The 21,038-nt window shown below is 36.7% G+C and overlaps 4 protein-coding genes and 2 long non-coding RNA genes across 8 annotated transcripts in view; 3 read left to right on the plus strand and 3 right to left on the minus strand.

The window, feature by feature from the left end:
* Positions 1-21,038, minus strand: part of LOC134816726 (arginine and glutamate-rich protein 1-A-like) — a 1,122,901-nt gene that overhangs the window by 737,993 nt on the left and 363,870 nt on the right. The gene's annotated exons all lie outside the window — the stretch shown is intronic.
* Positions 1-21,038, minus strand: part of LOC134816502 (cell surface glycoprotein 1-like) — a 79,089-nt gene that overhangs the window by 39,418 nt on the left and 18,633 nt on the right. The window lies entirely within an intron of this gene.
* The window catches only part of LOC134816501 (synaptic vesicle 2-related protein-like), a 47,240-nt gene that overhangs the window by 13,991 nt on the left and 12,211 nt on the right, over positions 1-21,038 (minus strand). Inside the window, exon 6 of the mRNA XM_063825364.1 lies at positions 15,007-15,105. Within this exon, the coding sequence (XP_063681434.1) occupies positions 15,007-15,105 (99 nt within the window). The remainder of the gene's footprint in view (positions 1-15,006; positions 15,106-21,038) is intronic.
* LOC134816506 (uncharacterized) lies at positions 3,638-4,763 on the plus strand. Its single transcript, XR_010160414.1, has 3 exons — positions 3,638-3,718; positions 3,992-4,141; positions 4,411-4,763. It is a non-coding gene; the product is annotated as an uncharacterized LOC134816506 (long non-coding RNA).
* On the plus strand, positions 5,452-8,914 carry LOC134816504 (uncharacterized). Of its 2 annotated transcripts, none has more exons than XM_063825371.1 (5): positions 5,452-5,622; positions 5,730-5,837; positions 6,043-6,171; positions 6,409-6,534; positions 8,648-8,914. In XM_063825371.1, the coding sequence occupies exons 1-5, from the start codon at positions 5,568-5,570 to the stop codon at positions 8,761-8,763; spliced, it is 534 nt and encodes a 177-aa protein (XP_063681441.1). In that variant the 5' UTR covers positions 5,452-5,567; the 3' UTR covers positions 8,764-8,914. The 2 variants fall into 2 exon arrangements, with proteins under 2 accessions (XP_063681441.1, XP_063681440.1); XM_063825370.1 differs by lacking the exon at positions 8,648-8,914 and adding an exon at positions 6,683-6,941.
* LOC134817646 (uncharacterized) lies at positions 9,754-10,590 on the plus strand. Its single transcript, XR_010160543.1, has 3 exons — positions 9,754-9,820; positions 10,007-10,210; positions 10,397-10,590. It is a non-coding gene; the product is annotated as an uncharacterized LOC134817646 (long non-coding RNA).

Consider the following 21,038-nt stretch of genomic DNA (forward strand, 5'->3'; position numbering starts at 1 on the left):
TCGAAACGTAGAACCAGTTCAACAACAGACCTCACCTTGTTTGACAACTCATTTGCAGTTCAGGGACCTAAATTGTGGAATGCAATCCCCTACCATCTGAATGTCATTCAAGATCTAGAGCACTTCAAAGATAAGCTCACAAAGTTCATGTTGTCTCTCCCTGATAAGCCGCCGATCAGGGGATATACTCCTCCAAATACGAACTCTCTGCTGTGCTGGCGCAACGAGCGAGACTTTACTTCGCTATGGGGTGGTCAGAAGATGTGATGACCCCGTCAAGTTTTGACGAAACTCAACATAGGACATAGGTAGGTCATATTAACACTCATCACTTATTCACTTAAACCTTTAAACATATCAGAATTATCACGATACGTATTGAATGAGCACTATCGATGACTTCACTAGTCTTTCTCTCATTGTTCAATTTTCAGCTGTTGCCAGTTTTATCATTGAGTGTCCTTCGTGTCTGGCTTTTTCTTTGTGTTGGTTACAGTTGTTGGTTACAGTCTACTGTCTGGTTGTAACTTTTGTAGTCTATTGGTAACTTTTAAAGTCTGCTAGGTAGATCGTTAGCTATTATTGTTTCGTTGTTGGGTTTAAGAACGTTCTGTTCTTTTCTTGCGGAGTTATTCTTTTCTTTTCTAGTGAAGCGCATAAACCTGTGTCACCTTTAGAGGTAGGTACTGAATCTTGCAGAGTTGCAGCGTCTTTCGTGGGGTTTTGCTGTTGTTTCGCTTTCTGTCTGATTGTAACTTTTGTAGTCTGTTGTTAACTTTTGTATCTATTATGTAGATCTCTAGCTTTTTGTGTTCGATGTCGCCTTTCATGTTGGGTCTTAGGGCGTTCTGTTCTCCCGTTCGTTTCTTATTATCCCGTATAGCATATTATCTTCTAGGACTAGTTCACTTTCAGTTCACTCGCAGACAGTTCGTGTTTCGTCGCCAGTTCACATTTTTACAGACGACGGTGGCAGAAGTAAGGCTCTCTCATTATGTTTTTATTTTGCGGCTCGTTGCCAAATGGAACCACGTCTACTAGGCAGACATTAAATTTTATCACTCGCAAGGTTTTGTCCATTTTCGTACCCACTTCGTCTATTTTTATCTGAATCGTTAGAGACTGTAACTCGGTAAATAATCGTATTATCATCATGTACAGAAAGCCATTCATTTCTATACAATTTTACGGCCAATCCCACCTGTCTTCATGGCCTAGTAACACCAACCTCAGCAAGTGTAACCGGTAACGATTCATAACGATACTGGATACCTCTGGAGTTTACAAGTTATTATTCTGTATCCTTAATTTCAGAAAATTGAAGATCTTACACTTTTTCGTAAGGGCTCTGATCACCTTAGAATTGTTTTTTACCGTAGCGTAGGGCCTGTCGTGATATCATGGATCGCTTAGGTTCCACCAGGATCTGGTAGTCCTCATAATTCTGCGGCCTCTATGTATCGTTATCTCGCACAACTCCGTAAGACCCTTGTACGACCGAAAAAGTATTTCCGGCTCATAATGCTCAGGGAAGCATGAACATGAACAAAAGTAGTTTCAAGAAAAGTGCCTCAATATGTAAACTTACTCTCCTTGTTTCCATATAAACATAACTTTTATAATAATTCTTACGTAATAATTATGATAATTTTCTATTATCACTAGAAGCCGCACATACCTACTATCTACACACAAACCTGAAACCAACTAGTAATTTTCATTACCCTATTCGTGTAACAACATCACGAAGAAGAGTCTGTTTAGATCTTAACACTTAAGATTATTAATATAGATGCTATTGTTTTGCCTGACGAGCCTGTTGCTACCTATTTTGCAAGCTAACAAGCTAGTTCTCTAGTTAACGAATTTATGACATCTAACTTAGCTCTGCAAATACATTATCTTTCGCTGCAAATTCACCGCGATTTTGCCTAGTTTGACTTGTCCCGGCGCCTGTGAGCGTGTAGACCGCTCCTCTATCATTGTTTTGAGTGTCCGATCCAAAACCAAATCCTAGGGTACACGAGACGTGGAAGCCTGTGAGCGTGTTTGAGTCTGTTAAGTGTTAGAGTCCTAGGGTTACACGAGACGTGGTAGCCTGTGAGCGTATCATCACGTTGATTATTGATCACTCAAAATCGATCCATTTAAGAATGCAATGTAGGTGTGATGGTTGTTTCTGCGTATTTGTTACCTGTTACTAATTAATCAACAGGATCATAATGTTGATTTTATCGATAAAACATGGATTTTAAGTCATGAGGAAGCATCGTTGAGCTCTGAAACCAAGTTTAATCGATTTCTCGTGCAATTTTAGGTCAGTGATGTTCATAAAAATTAGTTTATAACAATGTCGATATTTTGGTAAATTTCTAGCTTTCTGTCAGAAAATAAATTAACGGTTTCTATAATAGGGGGCAATTAGATATAAACTACAGTACAGCTGTACTTACACCCACATTCACAAGCATGCAAGCTCACTTGGTCCAATGAGCGGGAAACGGAGAACAAGCTCTGGTGACGTCACAGTCACGTGACCTCAGGCTCATAATCACGTGACCTCAGACCCAATCAATTGGGTTCTGGACTGGTGAGCCCCCTGTCACCCAATCTTGAGGTGACGTACGACACCTTGTTAACCCAATCAATATCTGGAAGGCTGCAAATTTTCACATGCCTAACTCACAAGGGTCTTACGGAGTTGTGCGAGATGACGATACATAGAGGCCGCAGAATTATGAGGACTACCAGATCCTGGTGGAACCTAAGCGATCCATGATATCATGACAAGCCCTATTTTCACCGTCGTCGAGTTGGAAAAGTGCAAGAGATCACCAACTCTGCGATAGCATCTGATACTACCACTACTATACATATTATAACATATTCCATAATATTATACTCGTATAGTACCAATATTGCGTACTAATATTACGTAAACTACTTGTTAAATGTTTATTGTTTAATGGGTTGTTACGTTAATTCGTCACCGTAGTCTAAACAATTCATTCATCTGGGGACCGATACGACATGTTTCGATGTTGACCGGCGGCGACATGAGAATAAAATGATACTTTATCATCAAGAGTCAAGACGTACAATTACCTCTAATTAATATTTAAGAACTTTGCTTTAAGAACTTTGCTTTGAGGACCACATTAAATGTTAGTAAAGTTCCTTTCTCCTCATCATAGGACTGAAGTTAAAGGATTGAACTTAATGCGAAGAGTTTTTTTCAATAATTCTATCATAGCAGGTTGAAGGTGTCTGTTAGGTTGCCATGAGATAATTTAATAATTATCGATGGAGTCAAGGACCGATCAAATAGTCCTTTAGCCATTTAGTCCGCATATATTAATTAGATTTTAGTGGAACATTATTTTTTGATAAACAATTTAATGTTTTCCTAAGCTTACAAATAAGTCTAAAAGTTAATCTGATAGAAATGAAGTTTATAGCTAACGAAAATAGCCACGGAGCTTTTGTTTGTTATATTTTAAAATGTTTAGAAATTCGCCTTTTGTAATAACTGAGTTTTTTTTCTGCCATATCAAGATACATCATGACGTCAGGATCATTGTTTGATCAATGATCATTAATCATACAAATTCAATCTAAACGAAACTTATTTCATGTTTAAAAGTGTTTCGCTGTAGTTAAGAAATGCGTTCCTTCATCACATTGGCTGTGATACTTGTTGTTTCGACGGCTGAATCTGGTAAGTAACCAAAAGACATTTTTCGAGTCAGAACTTAAATCTGATCATACTCGTCAAAGTTCTCAGTAATTAATTCAGCGGGTGTTACATAGTGTGTGTTACATAGTGCTGAATGTATTAAATATTTGTCCACATTTTGTAAAGGTGGAATCTTATGTTCCATTATGATTCAATCCTTCATCCATTGTGTGATTGATTTATATAATTTAAATTATCGACGAATCTTGCATGGACTGTTCTTTAGTGGGTTGTGTTACATCTGAAAAACTTCAGGTATCTCGGAGGAACTGAGACTTAGTTCCAGAGGAGACATGAGCAATAACAGAGTTATAACATGCTCTGGGTTACAGATAAGCAGAATGGGTTGCAATTGTCTAGCTGATCTCTACAATGAAAGAGGATGCAGTAGAAGCCTTAGCTACAGTAAGTGACTTAAATGGATAAACATTTTAAATGGTCCACAGCCCCATAATTTCTCTCTTTTGCAGCACTTACAAGTTTAAAGTATCAAACTTGGATACTGGTGAGTGGTGGGGAGGTGAAACATATCCTTCCTGACCTGTGACAACGATTTACCAAGCATCTTTCAGAATTGGCCAATCAAATCCCAGAACCACCGTCACGTGTCAAAACAAGTATATAAGTTTCTCCTCGAAACCAGAAGATCTATCATCTGACAACTTAATTTTCAGATACCGGCAGTTGTGCCACGTACAACCACCATTGTAAGCATCTAAAGGACGGGAAGAAGAAGGAGAAGACTTGTTGCAGAGCTATCATGTGCTACATCAATAAACACGGATGCTAAGCTGTGGATTTATGTAACCCTTGAAAGATGGTTGAGATTGTCATTTCTTGATGTTGAACTGTTGAACTATAATTACTGTATGTCGTATGATTCAAAATTTTGAACAACGTCAGTAATTTAAAGATAGCATTATTCTAATTGAATACCAGTTACCGTTATAAACAGCACTCAGAGTTAATTTATGACTAAATTATTGTCGTTAATTTCAATAAATAATTGTGTTTGTTTTTTCTACCATGACTGTCCAACTGCTCGAACAGAAACAAGTTAAAACAGTTGCGCAAAACAAGGCTGTCTGATTCGGTGACTTTAGTTTCCTGCAGAGTAAGAGCGCAAATGTCGACATTGTACTTTTCACAGTCTAATCCTAGTAACCCACGTTTACTATGTATGTTGGCTGCCATCTTGCTGAACACCGAGCCCACGGTTGTTGAACGTGGCGAAGCTGATCATTAATGTACTGGTTATTGATACAAATGATTTTTTCTTTGGGTTAAATATGTTGGAGTTGGCGTCACCACCGTCTCCACCGCTGACATTACTCGAACGGACCATCTAAAAATTAATTTCTACAAATAATTGTGTTTGTTTTTTAAACCATATACGGGTGAGGAGAGGAGGTTCAGATGGCCTGATTCCATTCATTAAGATCTTCAGTGATCATGTCAGGATCATTAGCATCAAATTAAATCAATAATCTCTAACAAAAAATAAAATGTCTCAATGCAGAGCACCCCTTCAAATATTAAAAACGATAGTCTTGCATTTAGAAATGACCTTAATGAAATTACAACACAAACATATTATATATAATCGGTATCGATGGGACTAAATAATTATGTGGCGCTGCTGGAAAAATGTTATCAGGGAGCCTTTTGATTACCCGGATACATTTTTGTTCAATTATGCTTAATCGATTAGTGTGTGTTTATGGCCATTTTATTTTGAAAGTTTTCATTAAATAATAGACTGTTTGTTAGTTCCAATATTAGCTCGACTTTAGTTTAAATTATTGTTATACTGTTTCGCTGCAGTCGAGGAATGCGTTCTCTGGTGACATTCGCTGCAATACTTGTTGCTGTAACAGCAGACTCCAGTAAGAAAACATTTTAAATTTCTAGAGTTAGAAGTATAACTTAATTGTGATAATATTCGTCAAGGTCCTCCTCAGTGCGTCCTTCAACGGGGTCTAAATATTTCCAGGAATCTGGGAGAAACACCGCGGAAAAGTTTTAAGGGGTAAATACAGTTCTGGAGTGTCCGAGTACAACTATCTAGAAGAAGCACAGATTGAGTGTATGATGCGATCTGGTTAGTTTAAATCTGCATGTAGAAAATTACTTTAATTTGCAGTTCAACAAATACTGATGTAATTGAGGTCAGAAATGAGGGACAAACTTGATAATCATGTCAAAGAACAACTTTTTATTATCTTTGATCAATTTGATCCTCGCCAATGATACTGTACGTTTTATTTCTTATAATGTTGATCCTTTGTCTACATCTGTTTCACCAGATTGTGGTGGTATCACCTACATCAAGTCCTCTCAAAAGTACTCTCTGAGAAGCGGTGTCAACCTCGTGGACGCTCCCAAGGGCAAGAAAGCAACCTCCTGGCTCCTCATGATACCGATCCGTGAAACAGGTACAGAATGCACTTCACCTTCATGAAATTGTATGTACAGTTTCAGCTTTCTTTCATCTGAGATCTTTAGACTTAAAATAGCTGATTCCATTTAAAAATACATGGCTGTTGGAGTGAAATATAGATACAGCTAATACTATAATAGATCATGAGTACACTATTTGATTAATGCACTGTTTAGAATAAAGTGTTATCAATTAATATCGCGATTCTTCCAACACACTTCTTATTTTCCAGAATTTGAGACAGATTTAGCGGAAGGCAGGGTTATGTCATGCTCTGGAAAGGAGATAAACGAAATGGGTTGTTCTTGTCTCGCGGATCTCTACAATGTAAATGGATGCGCTTCAAACCTTAGCTATGGTACATGATGCTAAATGCAAATCATAATATAATATATTATATCTAATATGTTTCACAATTCACGGCCACATCATACCTTTTTCATTGCACATATTAGTTTGAAAGGTGTCTCCAAATTATTATAATATTATAACAACTTAATTTTCAGATACTGGCAGTTGTGCCACGTACAACCACCATTGTAAGCATCTAAAGGACGGGAAGAAGAAGGAGAAGACTTGTTGCAGAGCTATCATGTGCTACATCAATAAACACGGATGCTAAGTGCAGCTGTTAAACATGGATTGATGTAGTCTTAAAAACCTTGAAACATGATTGAAAAATTATTGAGACAGAGATTGATTGATGTTAACTATTGTATTTTAACTACTACTGCATTTTAAGAAACATCATTACTTTGAAGATGGCTTTTTATCTGAGTGGACACCAGTTACCAACAAACTGCAGTGAATCTGAATCAAATTATAGACATTTCAATAAATAATTGAGTTCGTTTTAAACTATTTTCACAATTAAATACATTTATTGAGGACGTTACAGAAGGAATTAATTTAATGTAGTTGGAGGAGTCCTAACTCTCCTCACGTCCGAGAATGGCGTTTCTCTTGTATCAAATATGAAGGTACGAGTGGGGAAAGGAAGCTCTGATGGCCCGGTGCCATTCACCAAGATCATCATGCCCGGATCATTGGCAACAAATTCAATCAACAATCTCTAACATAAGATACACTTTTAAGTTTTAGGTTTTAATCCAGACCACCCCTTCAAATTATAATATCATCATCAAAAGTCCTGCAGTTCCGTTGAAAAGGACCTCAATCAAATTACGAAAATTGTATTAATTTGATTTGTTGATTTTCTCTGATCAGATCAGTACTGATGAGACTAAATAACTGTACGCCGCTGTTAGAAAAATATTATTAGGGAGCCTTTCGTTTACCCAGATATATTTTGGAGAGCTCCTTCGAAACCATGTTATTCGTTCTAAACTATGTTTTGATCGATTAGTATTTGTTTAATGTTGATGGCCATTGCATCTTTGAAAGTTTCAAAAGTTGATCAATGATCAAATAAATTATAGACTTATTTCCAATCTAAACGTCACTATGTTTAGATCATTGTATTTGTTATACTGTTTCGGAACAGTCAAGGAATGTGGTCTCTAGTTACTTTCACCGCAATACTTGTTGCTGTAACTGCAGACTCTGGTAAGTAACCAAGCATCTCTAGAGTCAGAACTTAATTGTTATCATATATGTGAAGATCTTCGTCCGTGCGTCCTTCAACAGGGTGTAAATATTTTCAGGAATCTGGGAGAAACACCGCGGGAAATATCTGAGGGGTAGATATAGTTCCAGAGTTTCTGAGTACGACGATTTAGAACAAGCACAGATTGAGTGTATCATGCGTTCTGGTTAGTAAACATCTGAACTTCCGTAAATAACTCTCATATAAAGTTTTACAAATTATAAACCGTACGTTTTATTTGTACATATTATTAAAGTTGATCCCTTCACTTCATCTGTTTCACCAGATTGTGGTGGCATCACCTACATCAAGTCCTCCCAAATTTACTCTCTGAGAAATGGTGCCAACCTCGTGGACGCTCCCAAGGGCAAGAAAGCAATCTCATGGGTTCTCAAGATAAGGTCCCTAGAACCACCTATAATAATAATTGACGAGAAAAGTCCAGAGAGAAGTACAGAATGCAATTTACTTCGATAATATTTCATGGAGCGTCTGATGCTTACCACATTGCTGTTGAAATACCGGAATAAAATAAGATAGATAAAAGTGCTCATTAATAAATGTTGCTTTTAGAATAGTGTTGAAATTGTAATTTTTACGAAACGACATCTTATTTTCAAGAACTTGAAGAGGATATCTTCATCGGCGTAGACAAGTTTTCAACATGTTCTGGGGCGGAGATAAACGAACTGGATTGCTCGTGTCTTGCGGATCTCTACGATATAAGAGAATGCAGTTCAAGCCTTAGCTACAGTAAATGACGCAAATGGATACAGATTTTGAATTGATACTCAGGTCCATCTTATCTTTCTGATCAACTTTAAATATTTCTATGAAGCATCAAATCTGACAATTTAATTTTCAGATACCGGCAGTTGTGTCACGTACAACCACCACTGTAAGCAGCTAAAGGACGGGAAGAAGAAGGAGAAGACTTGTTGCAGAGCTATCATGTGCTACATCAATAAATACAACTGCTAAGTGCAGTCTTTTAACCTGTAAACTATAAAGTATATTATATGGATTTGGACCTTTACTTGAAATCTGAGTGAGACTGTTCTTTTTTGATATTAAACTTCATTATATAACTCAACTGTCGTTGAGATTAAAAACCATGATTTACCTTTTGAGGTCACCAAAAATGTCATTATTTAGTTTTTGTTTCTTACAGAACCAGGCTACATTTTTACTTAGACATTATATCAGTTAATTTGTTGTATATATTTCTTTTTAGAATCCACATTCCACTTGCAAGACGTAACTTTTGCCAGACAGAAAATTGACTGTATCAGATTGCATTAGATTCAGTAATGAATAGATAATTTCTTCTAAAAGACTTCCTTAATAATTTGTTGTTGAATTTTGTTAAAATGAGCTGAATTAAATTAAATTTAGAATTGTATCGCAAGGTAGGGTAAAGGGTGTGGTGAACCATATCAGTAATAACTAAATTATGATACAAGAGACGTTCTTTAATTCAAGTCATTGGTGAGAAAATTCAATATTGGACATTGTTAAATGATGCCGCCAGCATAAATGCTTAAGAACTTAAATAATAATATGGGAATCGATAGCCTAAAAGTCGCGCTGAAATCACTCATTGAAACATGATTTTAGACAAATTACTTCGAGGGACTAATTTCCACAGAGTCTGTAGTTAAGCTGCTTTTAGTCTTCGAATTTTAAAACTTGAAACTTGAACGTGTTTTTCAGCTTTAGCGTATTTATTAATTTGTTTTGGTCAGATTATTTTACACACTACAGTAATGTAGCTTAATGCAATAATTGTAGGGGTGTTTAATGCCAATTTCGAAATTTAAATTTTTAGGCAATTGTAACCAGTGAACAAATTCTCAGCATACTTTAAGAAATGTTCGTTAATGATGCTGAGATTATTTTCGCCATCGGTGTTAAATTGTTAAAGCATTCTTTGATTTTTCGCTATGGCAACGCCTTATATTCTCAAAGTCTATAGTTTCAGAAATGCAAATGCGTTCTCTGATCACGTTGGCTGCAATACTTGTTGTCGTAACTTCTAGTAAGTATGGAATTCGAATTTAAATTTCCTTATCTAAAGATAAGAAACATAGTTGCTCTGTTGAAAAATGTTCCACTCGTCCTATGATTGGTCCAGAAGATGTCCAGTAATAACAGTGATGGTCAATGATCAAAATCGCTGCATTCCTTGCGATATTAACTACATAATATCAATATTTATTTTCAGTTGAACCTAGTTATGTTGAAACTATTATGGAAAGTGTGTATTATGATGAACCTATTATGGAAACTGTGAATAATGATGAACCTATTCTGGAAAGTGTGGAAGCAGATATACTGCAAACATGTTCAGGAGCGGAGTATAACGAAATGGATTGCTCTTGTCTTGCAAGTGCTTACAACCTGAGAGAATGTCCTGAACGCCTTAACTGTAAGTATAATTTGTTTGTTTCCTACACACGCCAAATCTTATTTTGGCATGTACCCAAGATTAGTTAAATTTAGATCGATTAATAATCATGGAATTTGATAATGCAACAAATTATTTAATTTACTTATTTTATCAGCTTAGAAAGCACTGCTGATATCCGGAAAATCGTACAAAAAACCCCTTCAGATTCGGGTAGTTGTGCTACATACAGTCATCACTGTAAAAGGCTGACGGGCGGAAAAAGGGAGAAGAAGACTTGCTGCAAGGCTATCATGTGCTACAGAGAAGCAAGAAGCTGCTACTGATCTGTACTTGAAGTTTCAACTGCATGTCTAGGATAAAACTGTGCGAACTTTGAAATCTGATTGAGACTGTTATTTTTTCATGGTGAAGTAAATTATGACTTTACTTATTGAGAACAGTAAAAATTTCATTATTTAGTTTTTTCCTTAACACTTTTTGTTTTCTTTTGTCATAGTAAGTAGGGTGAATAACAGTTAAATTCGGCACTCTTTTGCAACGTAGATAAGAGGGCGTGCCTAATAATAATCCGATAACTAATTTAATGCTACATGATCATGAGGCGTTCTTGAACTGAAATTGGCAGGAAAATATTTAATGTTGTCAAATTTCATGCTGTCACGCCCACGCCCCACGAAAATGCTTGGTCATTTAAACATGAAATTTGATAGCCAAAAGTAACAATGAATTCCTCATCAAAAGAGGCTACTAAGGCTATTATTTGAAGTGTGTGTATTTGAGCTGCCTTCATTTGTCCAATTCGTATTTAGTTTAATCACGAATTTGAAGATTTAATCGCGTATTACAATTGTACGGTAAAAGTCATTAAAGATTATTTCACATACACGCACGAATTTAATTTGCTTGATATGTGAGTTTTAAGTGCCATTAACGTAATTGGATTACTTAAGTCAATTGTTAAAATTGTCGGAATACTTTTCGAAGTGTTTCTTGATGATGCTCATTGCTCAGTTCTGGATTCTGCAATATAGATGGCGAGAATACTTTTGCCATCGAAATACCGCTATGTAAACGGGAGTGTTAGTGCTCCCTATGACAATTTAATGTTTAATTCCTGTTTAATTCCTGTTAAGGGTTCTCTTAGCTCGGGAATACAGATGCGTTCATTGATCACGCTGGTTGCAATCCTTGTTGCTATAACCTCTAGTAAGTACAGTAGTTCCATAATGACATTCCATGATTATGGAACTTATGTTATTTTGTAATCCTCTTTACACATCTCTGTTTTCTAGTTATGGATTAGATGGCGTGGGACGTGGGTGGGTATCTGCTTCTGATTGATCATCATTATAGTTCAAATCATTAGTGTATCTCTATCATATACTAAAAAATATTAATATTTTTACTCAGTTTCAGAGGCTAAGGAATTAAGTTATCAAACATATGATTCAAGTCTTGAACTAAAAGTTGAGGAATTTGCAGTTAATGAGGATATGAATGTGAAAGTAAAGGAGGGTATACTACAAACATGTTCGGGAGTGGAGTATAACCAAATGACTTGCTCTTGTCTTGCAAATGCCTACAACCTGAGAGAATGTCCTGATCGCCTTAACTGTAAATATAATTTCATTGTTTCTTTTACGCGTCACATTTTATTTGGCATGTTCCCAAGGTTTGTAAATTTTAAATTGATTTAATAAAAGTATGGAATTTATGCGTACAGAATACATATTTTCATATATTTATGGTCTAACTTACTGATTTGTTCACCTTAGTTACTGTTGATATAATTCATCATACGAAATGGATTTCAGATTCGGGTGGTTGTGCTACATACAGTCATCACTGTAAAAGGCTGACGGGCGGAAAAAGGGAGAAGAAGACTTGCTGCAAGGCTATCATGTGCTACAGAGAAGCACGGAACTGCTACTGATCTGTACTTGAAGTTTCAACTGCATGTCTAGGATAAAACTGTGCGAACTTTGAAATCTGATTGAGACTGTTATTTTTTCATGGTGAAGTAAATTATGACTTTACTTATTGAGAACAGTAAAAATTTCATTATTTGGTTTTTTCCTTAACACTTTTTGTTTTCTTTTGTCATAGTAAGTAGGGTGAATAACAGTTAAATTCGGCACTCTTTTGCAACGTAGATAAGAGGGCGTGCCTAATAATAATCCGATAACTAATTTAATGCTACATGATCATGAGGCGTTCTTGAACTGAAATTGGCAGGAAAATATTTAATGTTGTCAAATTTCATGCTGTCACGCCCACGCCCCACGAAAATGCTTGGTCATTTAAACATGAAATTTGATAGCCAAAAGTAACAATGAATTCCTCATCAAAAGAGGCTACTAAGGCTATTATTTGAAGTGTGTGTATTTGAGCTGCCTTCATTTGTCCAATTCGTATTTAGTTTAATCACGAATTTGAAGATTTAATCGCGTATTACAAATGTACGGTAAAAGTCATTAAAGATTATTTCACATACACGCACGAATTTAATTTGCTTGATATGTGAGTCTTAAGTGCCATTAACGTAATTGGATTACTTAAGTCAATTGTTAAAATTGTCGGAATACTTTTCGAAGTGTTACTTGATGATACTCATTGCTCAGTTCTGGATTCTGCAATATAGATGGCGAGAATATTTTTGCCATCGAAATACCGCTATGTAAACGGGAGTGTTAGTGCTCCCTATGACAATTTAATGTTTAATTCCTGTTTAATTCCTGTTTAGGGTTCTCTTAGCTCGGGAATACAGATGCGTTCATTGATCACGCTGGTTGCAATCCTTGTTGCTATAACCTCTAGTAAGTACAGTAGTTCCATAATGACATTATGGAACTAATGTTATTTTGTAATCCTCTTTACACATCTCTGTTTTCTAGTTATGGATTAGATGGCGTGGGACGTGGGTGGGTATCTGCTTCTAATTGATCATCATTATAGTACAAATCATTAGTGTATCTCTATCATATACTAAAAAATATTAATATTTTTACTCAGTTTCAGAGGCTAAGGAATTACGTTATCAAACATATGATTCAAGTCTTGAACTAAAAGTTGAGGAATTTGCAGTTAATGAGGATATCATGAATGTGAAAGTAAAGGAGGGTATACTACAAACATGTTCGGGAGTGGAGTATAACCAAATGACTTGCTCTTGTCTTGCAAATGCCTACAACCTGAGAGAATGTCCTGATCGCCTTAACTGTAAATATAATTTCATTGTTTCTTTTACGCGTCACATTTTATTTGGCATGTTCCCAAGGTTTGTAAATTTTAAATTGATTTAATAAAAGTATGGAATTTATGCGTGTACTTGTACTTGATTAGGTCTCCTCAATCATTCGAGTGGCCTGCACCAATGAACTCCCGTTTGTGACGTATCATCTCCCTCCAAAGTTTGCGGTCACTAGCCATCTCGCTCGCTCCTTCTAGGTCTATGTCAGTGTTTCCTGTAAACGCTGCAGCATCTTCCAGCAAACATTTCCTCCAGTTCTTTCTTGGACGGCCCCTAGATCTTCTCCCATGGGCAGGGGTCCAGTTAAGCAGGTACTTAGGAAGCCTAGTGTCTGGCATTCTGGTGACATGGCCAAACCAACGCAGGCGGTTTGCTCCTATGTACGTCTCTACTGGATTTATCTTTGCACGCTCCAGCACTTCAGTGTTTCTAACCCGATCGAGCCATCTTATCCTAAGTATTCTCCTCAAGCAACGCTGATGGAACACCTCAAAGCGATGTAGCTGCTTTTTGGTTGTGTTCCAAACCTCACTACCATATAACAATATTGTCAAAACCGCTGCCTTATAAATCCTGATCTTTGTATAAGACTGGATGTTGCGGTTTTTCCATATATTACTCAGTTGATTGAAGGCTCCGGAAGCTTTCTGAATCCTAGCTGACAACTCACGGTCGATAGTACCGTCGCTGGAAATAATTGTACCTAAGTACGTAAAATCACTAACTTGCTGCACTGGCGTGTCTTCAACAGTGATGTTCAGATGCGTACAGAATACATATTTTCATATATTTATGGTCTAACTTACTGATTTGTTCACCTTAGAGACTGTTGATATAATTCATCATACGAAATGGATTTCAGATTCGGGTAGTTGTGCTACATACAGTCATCACTGTAAAAGGCTGACGGGCGGAAAAAGGGAGAAGAAGACTTGCTGCAAGGCTATCATGTGCTTCAGAGAAGCAAGAAGCTGCTACTGATCTGTACTTGTAGTTAGAACAGTTTGTAAACTGTACATTACTTTAGGTTACAGTACCTACTCTTCGATTAATTGAGTAATTAATCGAATTAATTGTACAACTTCAATAAATCAACAGAAAATTAAGTTTTTTGTTTTATTAATGTTTATTGAATCATCAAAGATATTTTTTCTGACTTTCAATCAAATCTAAAAGCGACTGATCTGGCCTTCATAATAGCAGCAGAAAAATTACGGATCTAATATGAGATGGCTACAACTCTGTATTTAGGCGGCGAAAGTCGGGGGATGAACCGATAGCCTTATATGGTATAAACTGAGTATTCTATAGTCTGGGAGGGATTGTTCTGTGAATATAACATCTCGGTATGAGATTTAGACGGTGTAGTGTCTTACTGTAAGCGAATACTAGTATTCTATTATAGTGCTATAATATGCTATTATTCACTAGATACACTATACATGTTAATTGTTAAAGTATTCTCTGATGCGGAGTGTTATTATGAGCAGCACCATTCGTCTAAATATATTATATATATCTGATTCCTCACATAGCTCAACTTTATAACAAACAATGGACGTACCTACTGTCCAAAAGAGCTCCATGCCCAGCATGGCAGATGAGCGGTGTTTCATAGGAACTATCTCGGTAAAGTACACCACTGACACCCCGTAGTTGGCACCTGAAAAAAATGGTGAAGATTAAAAACGGTTTAGACTGATTTCAGAATAATCTGAGATCTGCTCTATTTTACAATTTTCCTGCTTCTTAATCGCGAGGTACCAAGTTCAATTCCCAGCTACCAGCCATGGGGTGACCGTCGTTGACGCTCAGCTAAGGATTCCGAGTGATCTATGCAGCCCCCACCGGTCCACTCAGCCGAATACTCGAGAAATTAGGTGTGAGGGTTAAATGAGGAGCTGCCCATTGCAGCAAAGTCTCGGTCGAAGACAGTTTGGTACACACTACCTTAAAGCGATCATGAAGTGTAAATTTGCGACTTCTTCGAAAATACTCGAAACTTGGGTAGTGAGCTAGGCTTGGTAATTTTGCCGCAATCCCAAAATAGCTCCGTCATAATTGCTTCACAAACGGAGATAATACGGGACATTTTTTTTCCATGTTGCGGCAAGGTGACAGTATATCATATACGGTACCTATGTGTAAATACACCTGATTTTAATCGTCCATAACAAGTTTTCTGTTGGTTGTTTTTTTTTTTACCGACAAGATTACCATCGGATATAAACCATTATATTTCACATATCTTCCTTAATTTGGTGTACAGCGATTAATCTAGTTCCTACAAGCAATTAAAGGCAGCTCACTTCATGAAACTTGAATGTAGCACGAAATCCTGGAATAATAGCTTAATTTTAATGCCATCATGTGCGGCTGTGTTTCAGCTATCTTCATGCAAATTTTGCTGATATGCCAACGAAATTAACTTGCTCAAAAATTCAAAATTAATTCTACGGTCAAAAGTACGTCTAGAAAGGTGTATCTGGATTCTGGAGTCCCTAGCGTATCGAGCAGAAAATGGCCGTAAGAGCTTCTACTAGTAAACTTATAAGACAATTATTTGACGCTTGTGTATATTATGCACATTATACAACAACAATGGTCGAAAGATAAAAGTCAAATCTATCAAGTGTCATTAATTTGAAGATTTTATCAATTAAATTAGCGCCACAGCACATGAATAAAAATGTGCATTTTAACACTGTTTCTATTGCAGTGTCTGACAGTTTGCCGCAATCCAACAAATTAGAGCGATCTTCCTGTATCGATTTCACGCGATGAAATTGATTTCATAGTTGTTTCTGAAAGAGGGGAGTGATATCTGAAAAAAAAATTAGGTCCAAGATTTTCAAAATTGAATAAAAAATCTTCTAAGGCCTATCTCAAAATTCGGCTCAACAGATATCTTCTAAATGATCCATAGAACATATCCTGAAAGTTTCAGGGTGATTGCTCAAAAAATGTAGGAGAAGATACACTCGATTGTCAGGGCTCGCGATTGAAAATCGCTCGCGCAATTCAATTACACATTTAAGCGCTGACCTTTGACTGGCGATAATTTTGGCTAGGAACAATATTTTTCCATGGGACCAAAAGCCCCCCCCCCCCTCCCCCCGGCCCCCTTAACTGTCACTGGCCCAATGTATTATCCTTCGGCTTCCTGTAATCGGATGGTAACACTTGTGTATTTAATACACAAGTTACACAATGTGTAACAATGTGGCTGTTGGAATGACCGAAGTAAAATAAAGTGTGACATAAAAAAATGAATACACGAGTGATACACTGTCCTTAATACTTAGTTGTAGTGAACGGTGGATTTTGACGTATTGAACGCACGTTCCAGTCACTTTGTAGTGAACGTTATTGAACGTTAGTGAACGTCAGTGATTATCAAAAACAAAAATTCATGAAAATAATCTTTTTGAAATCTCAATTTCTCCAACTGATAATTATCAATTTGTATTGTATTGTATTGTAGTAGTATTTATGCTACTGAAGGTACACGTATTCAAGTTCGACACGGACTCTAGCTCGACAAACCCTAAGGTTCGACTCTGTCGAACCAAAGCACGCTACCTGGATTCAAGTTCGACACGTACTAAAGTTCGACAAGATAACTTTGACTGTCGAACTAGAGTTTTGAAATCTCCGATCTCAAGCAACGATCCTTTACGAGCTTGTAATCTATTCGTTTGTTTGTTTTCCACTAGTCTCATGCTGTTCAATTATGTGTGAATGTAATCTCTATAATCCATGTCTATAAACATTTAATTGTCCTCATACTCATAATTCAATTGTTTGCTAGCAGAATTGTAGACTTAGCGGAGAGATAAAAGACTAACGTAATAACTCGTACTCCGTTTTATAGATCTAGATTGTAAAGTACGCTTTATAAATATCTACCACGTACCACACTTTATATCATCACAAACGACTAGTAACCGAGTACCGGTCTAGAGATTTGGCAGCTGAATCGAAATCAGTCGGATATCAATCTATTTCCCTGTTAACTAGACCAGAACTGAGTGGCAAACAGGAGAATTAAAACTATACTGAAAGGTTCTGGAATTTATAACCGCACATGGTTGCTAGATGTCAGAAAATATTTGTATCTGCCATTGAACCCTGTGATCCTATGATGAGGACCCAGCAATAGCCATTGGATCATAAGCAGAAACTATTTGTCGGACTAGAGTACGCTACCTGGACTCTAGTTCGACACGTACCGAAGTACGACAGGGGTGATATCTGGCGAATTTAATTTTTCGAACTATAGTGCGTGTCGAACTAGAGTACGTAAATCCTACTGAACACTACTAGTAATTTATCCATAACGTTCAGAACGTGAGATGCGTTTTAGTGAACATATGTACAGAACATTTTTAGTGAACGTTCCGTACATGCACTACAACTAAGCCTTAATAACACAAAATAGATGGTCAAAGAAATTATATTATTATTTTGATACACAAATTCAAGTTTGTCTCAAATCATTAAAAACTTTATAAACATTTCATCCAACAAAACAGCGCCAACTTTAGTATACCATCAAGTAAAAGAATTGAAGCCAAAACAAATGTTCTTACAGCCGGATACCGAATATTAAACTTCCCCACTTTTTAGATATTATGTGTCCGAAATTTCCCAGTCTTTCGCATTCTGTTCGGATAAATGCTTTTAGCGTTTAGTCTAAACATTCCAGTCCCTACTAAATACTATTCAAGTGCATGTAAAAAAACTGCGTTACTTTTCATCCTCTGCTTGTTTACAACTATTTCCGGGTAAATTTCTCCAGTCTTCAGCTGTCTGTCCGGAAATTGTTTCACCGAAGCATCTCTGCATAGAGGGGGAAAAATCCTCAACAACGCCCAAAACAAAAAACCGAGGATTCCCAAAACGAAGAAGGATACCATGAATACTTTGTGAAGAGTTATGCCTTCCTGGTTATGATTCTCTGCAGTCTGGTTCAGCTCTTCTTCCGGCATGATATGATGGTGTTGGAAAAGTCTTACGAGGTATATTTAGAGAATAAGAGGGTAGCTATACCAGAACTATACAAACAACTATACAAATAAAGAAACATTCGATGATAAGTTAAACTCACAGTCTGTGAGGTTGTATTGTAGCATTATATTCATCACCCTGGCAAAGTTGCAGAACTGGTGGACATTTTGTGCATTCCCGCCTTGTTGGAAATGATAAATACTTCATCTTGATGACTGATAAACGTCTGGGCGAAACTTAAAAAGTTTTTAAACGGCGATGACTATGTTTGTTTTATTACGTTACCTTAATCTTCACTACCAACTATATTCAATACCTTACCCTCATTGAAGAGAGGGGCACATATTGTATAATTTGTATAATATTAGTTGTTTGTTGCTGGATATTTTCACCTTACCCTTTAGAACATGGTTAGTACCTGGCACTTGTGTCAGTTGCTAACCATATGAGCGGTATACAAGCACATTATTTCATTTCATTTCATTTCATTTCATTACATGTGGATGGGGCATATATCACAATTAGATTAGAACAGGCTGCTTATCATTAGTTTCAACTTTAAAATGGACATTTCCCTTACTTCGAGGAATACTGGGATCCGTCAGCCGTGAAAAGTTCTACAATCTTTAGAGTTGAGACACACGACAATCTGCAAGCCATCCTTATAACAAATTACGTATAGTCCCTGACCCTTTTTATATTATAACGTAATTCGTAAACAGCTTTTTACGCACTCCTTTGAAAGTTAAACCAAAGCTATTATCTGAAATAATCGTAATAAAGCAGTCGTTCACACACACGGACCCTGGGTATCACAAATTCTCAGTTTTCTCAGCTGAGCCTGATAATTATCAAAATTCTGCCTCCTTCGGTTGACTGTTCGAATAAATTTCCCCAGTCTTCTGTCGTCTGTCCGGACTTATTTGAGAATTGATGCTTTTTCTGCAGAGAGGGAGACACATCTTCAACAGCAACCAAAGGCAAAAGAAGAGAATGAGGAGTCCCAAAGAAAACCAAGAGAACGTGAATACTTGCTGTGCAGTTTTACCATCGCCGAAGTTTTCCTCGGTAGACTGACTCGGCTCTTCTTTCGACATGATAAGATGGTGGTGGACAAGTTTTACGAAGTTTCTTGAGAGGATCACTACTATAACAAGACTAAACAACTTTACAGGTAAAGGAGTAAGGGAAATGTGTATTGTGTAACCACATTGACTGTAAACAGTTACTGAAAACAAAAGAAGTGTAAATTGTTGAATAATATTACGTTATTAATATTTTCATGTATAGTATTATGACCTAACTCACTGCAATGTTGGTCAATTGTTCATATTATGTGTTTGATTACTCTTGGACTATACAAATTTCAGCATGTAAACGGACGGCCTCAGATGTAGGAAACAACTTATTCAGGAATTTTTGGCAGAACCAAACCGAACTACGATTTTCTTTTCGTCGAACCGAACCGAACAAACCGAAATAATAATAATTATAGGCAAGTTACTTATACTTCGAGACGTACAAACCTGCTGATCTAACTGTAATCTCGTACCGGAAAATGACTTAACTCAATTCTGAATGTAAATACGGATTACGGGTTGTAACTTGTGTCATCGTCATTGCCATTCAATGAGCTGGGTATAGTAATCGACCAATGACTTGATATTAGGCTGGTAATCACTAGTCAATTATTACAAGCTTAATGTATAGGCTTGTGATCACTAGTCAATTATTACGAGCTTAATGTAGTATGAGCAAGAAAGAAAAACAAAGCTTTGTAGTTTTATTAAATGTAATGTAATTGTGAAGAAGACAGTTTTATAACTTTTAATAAATGCATTCCGTTCAAGGCCAGGTTAAGAGTATCAGTCACCATCTGAAGTTATTCAGTTCAGCAAAGAACAATGTTTAAAACCTTACCTGATAAAAAATAATAAATGACTTCACTTAGACTTAGAAATTTAAGATTCGTAGAAGATAATCAGAAGTCATAATCTGCAGACAAGGTCCTTTTCTTCTCATACCTCATTGGATTCAGACAAAAAGTTGTCATAATTCAAATTGATTAGTCTTACAATTGAGGATTTCCGATGCATAGGTTCAAAAGCTCAACAAACACAAAAAGTTCAACAAACACAAAGATTGGACACACTATTAATCACTGATTCAACCAGCAAGTTTTGCTTTCTTCTTGGCCGTTTTTTACCGTCCCATATTGTCTACAGCTTGCTACGCACTTCAACGAAAACAGTTCCTCTGGAATAATTCCAACCAAAGGCAGTCGTGCACATCGGCGTTCACAAACCCGATAACGAAATCTGAAGTTTTCGGCTGATTGTTCAAATTATGCTGTTTGTTCGGATGTAAATCTTTAGGTTAACTGTTCGAATAAACTTCCTCAATCCAGCTGTTTTAATATTTCCTTAATCTCCAGTCTTGTTTACGAACTCCTCATATGCATGTTCAGGTACACATCGGCACTTTTCATTTCAGTTGTTGGCTCATTCTTAAATATTTCACCGGTCTTCAGCCTTCTGTCCGGAGGTATGTCAAAATTGTTGCCATCTCTACAAAGAGGAGGACAGA

Source organism: Bolinopsis microptera, chromosome 6 (genome assembly GCF_026151205.1).
Source record: "Bolinopsis microptera isolate Bmic1 chromosome 6, MBARI_Bmic_1.0, whole genome shotgun sequence".
In the NCBI taxonomy this organism is placed as follows: domain Eukaryota; kingdom Metazoa; phylum Ctenophora; class Tentaculata; order Lobata; family Bolinopsidae; genus Bolinopsis; species Bolinopsis microptera.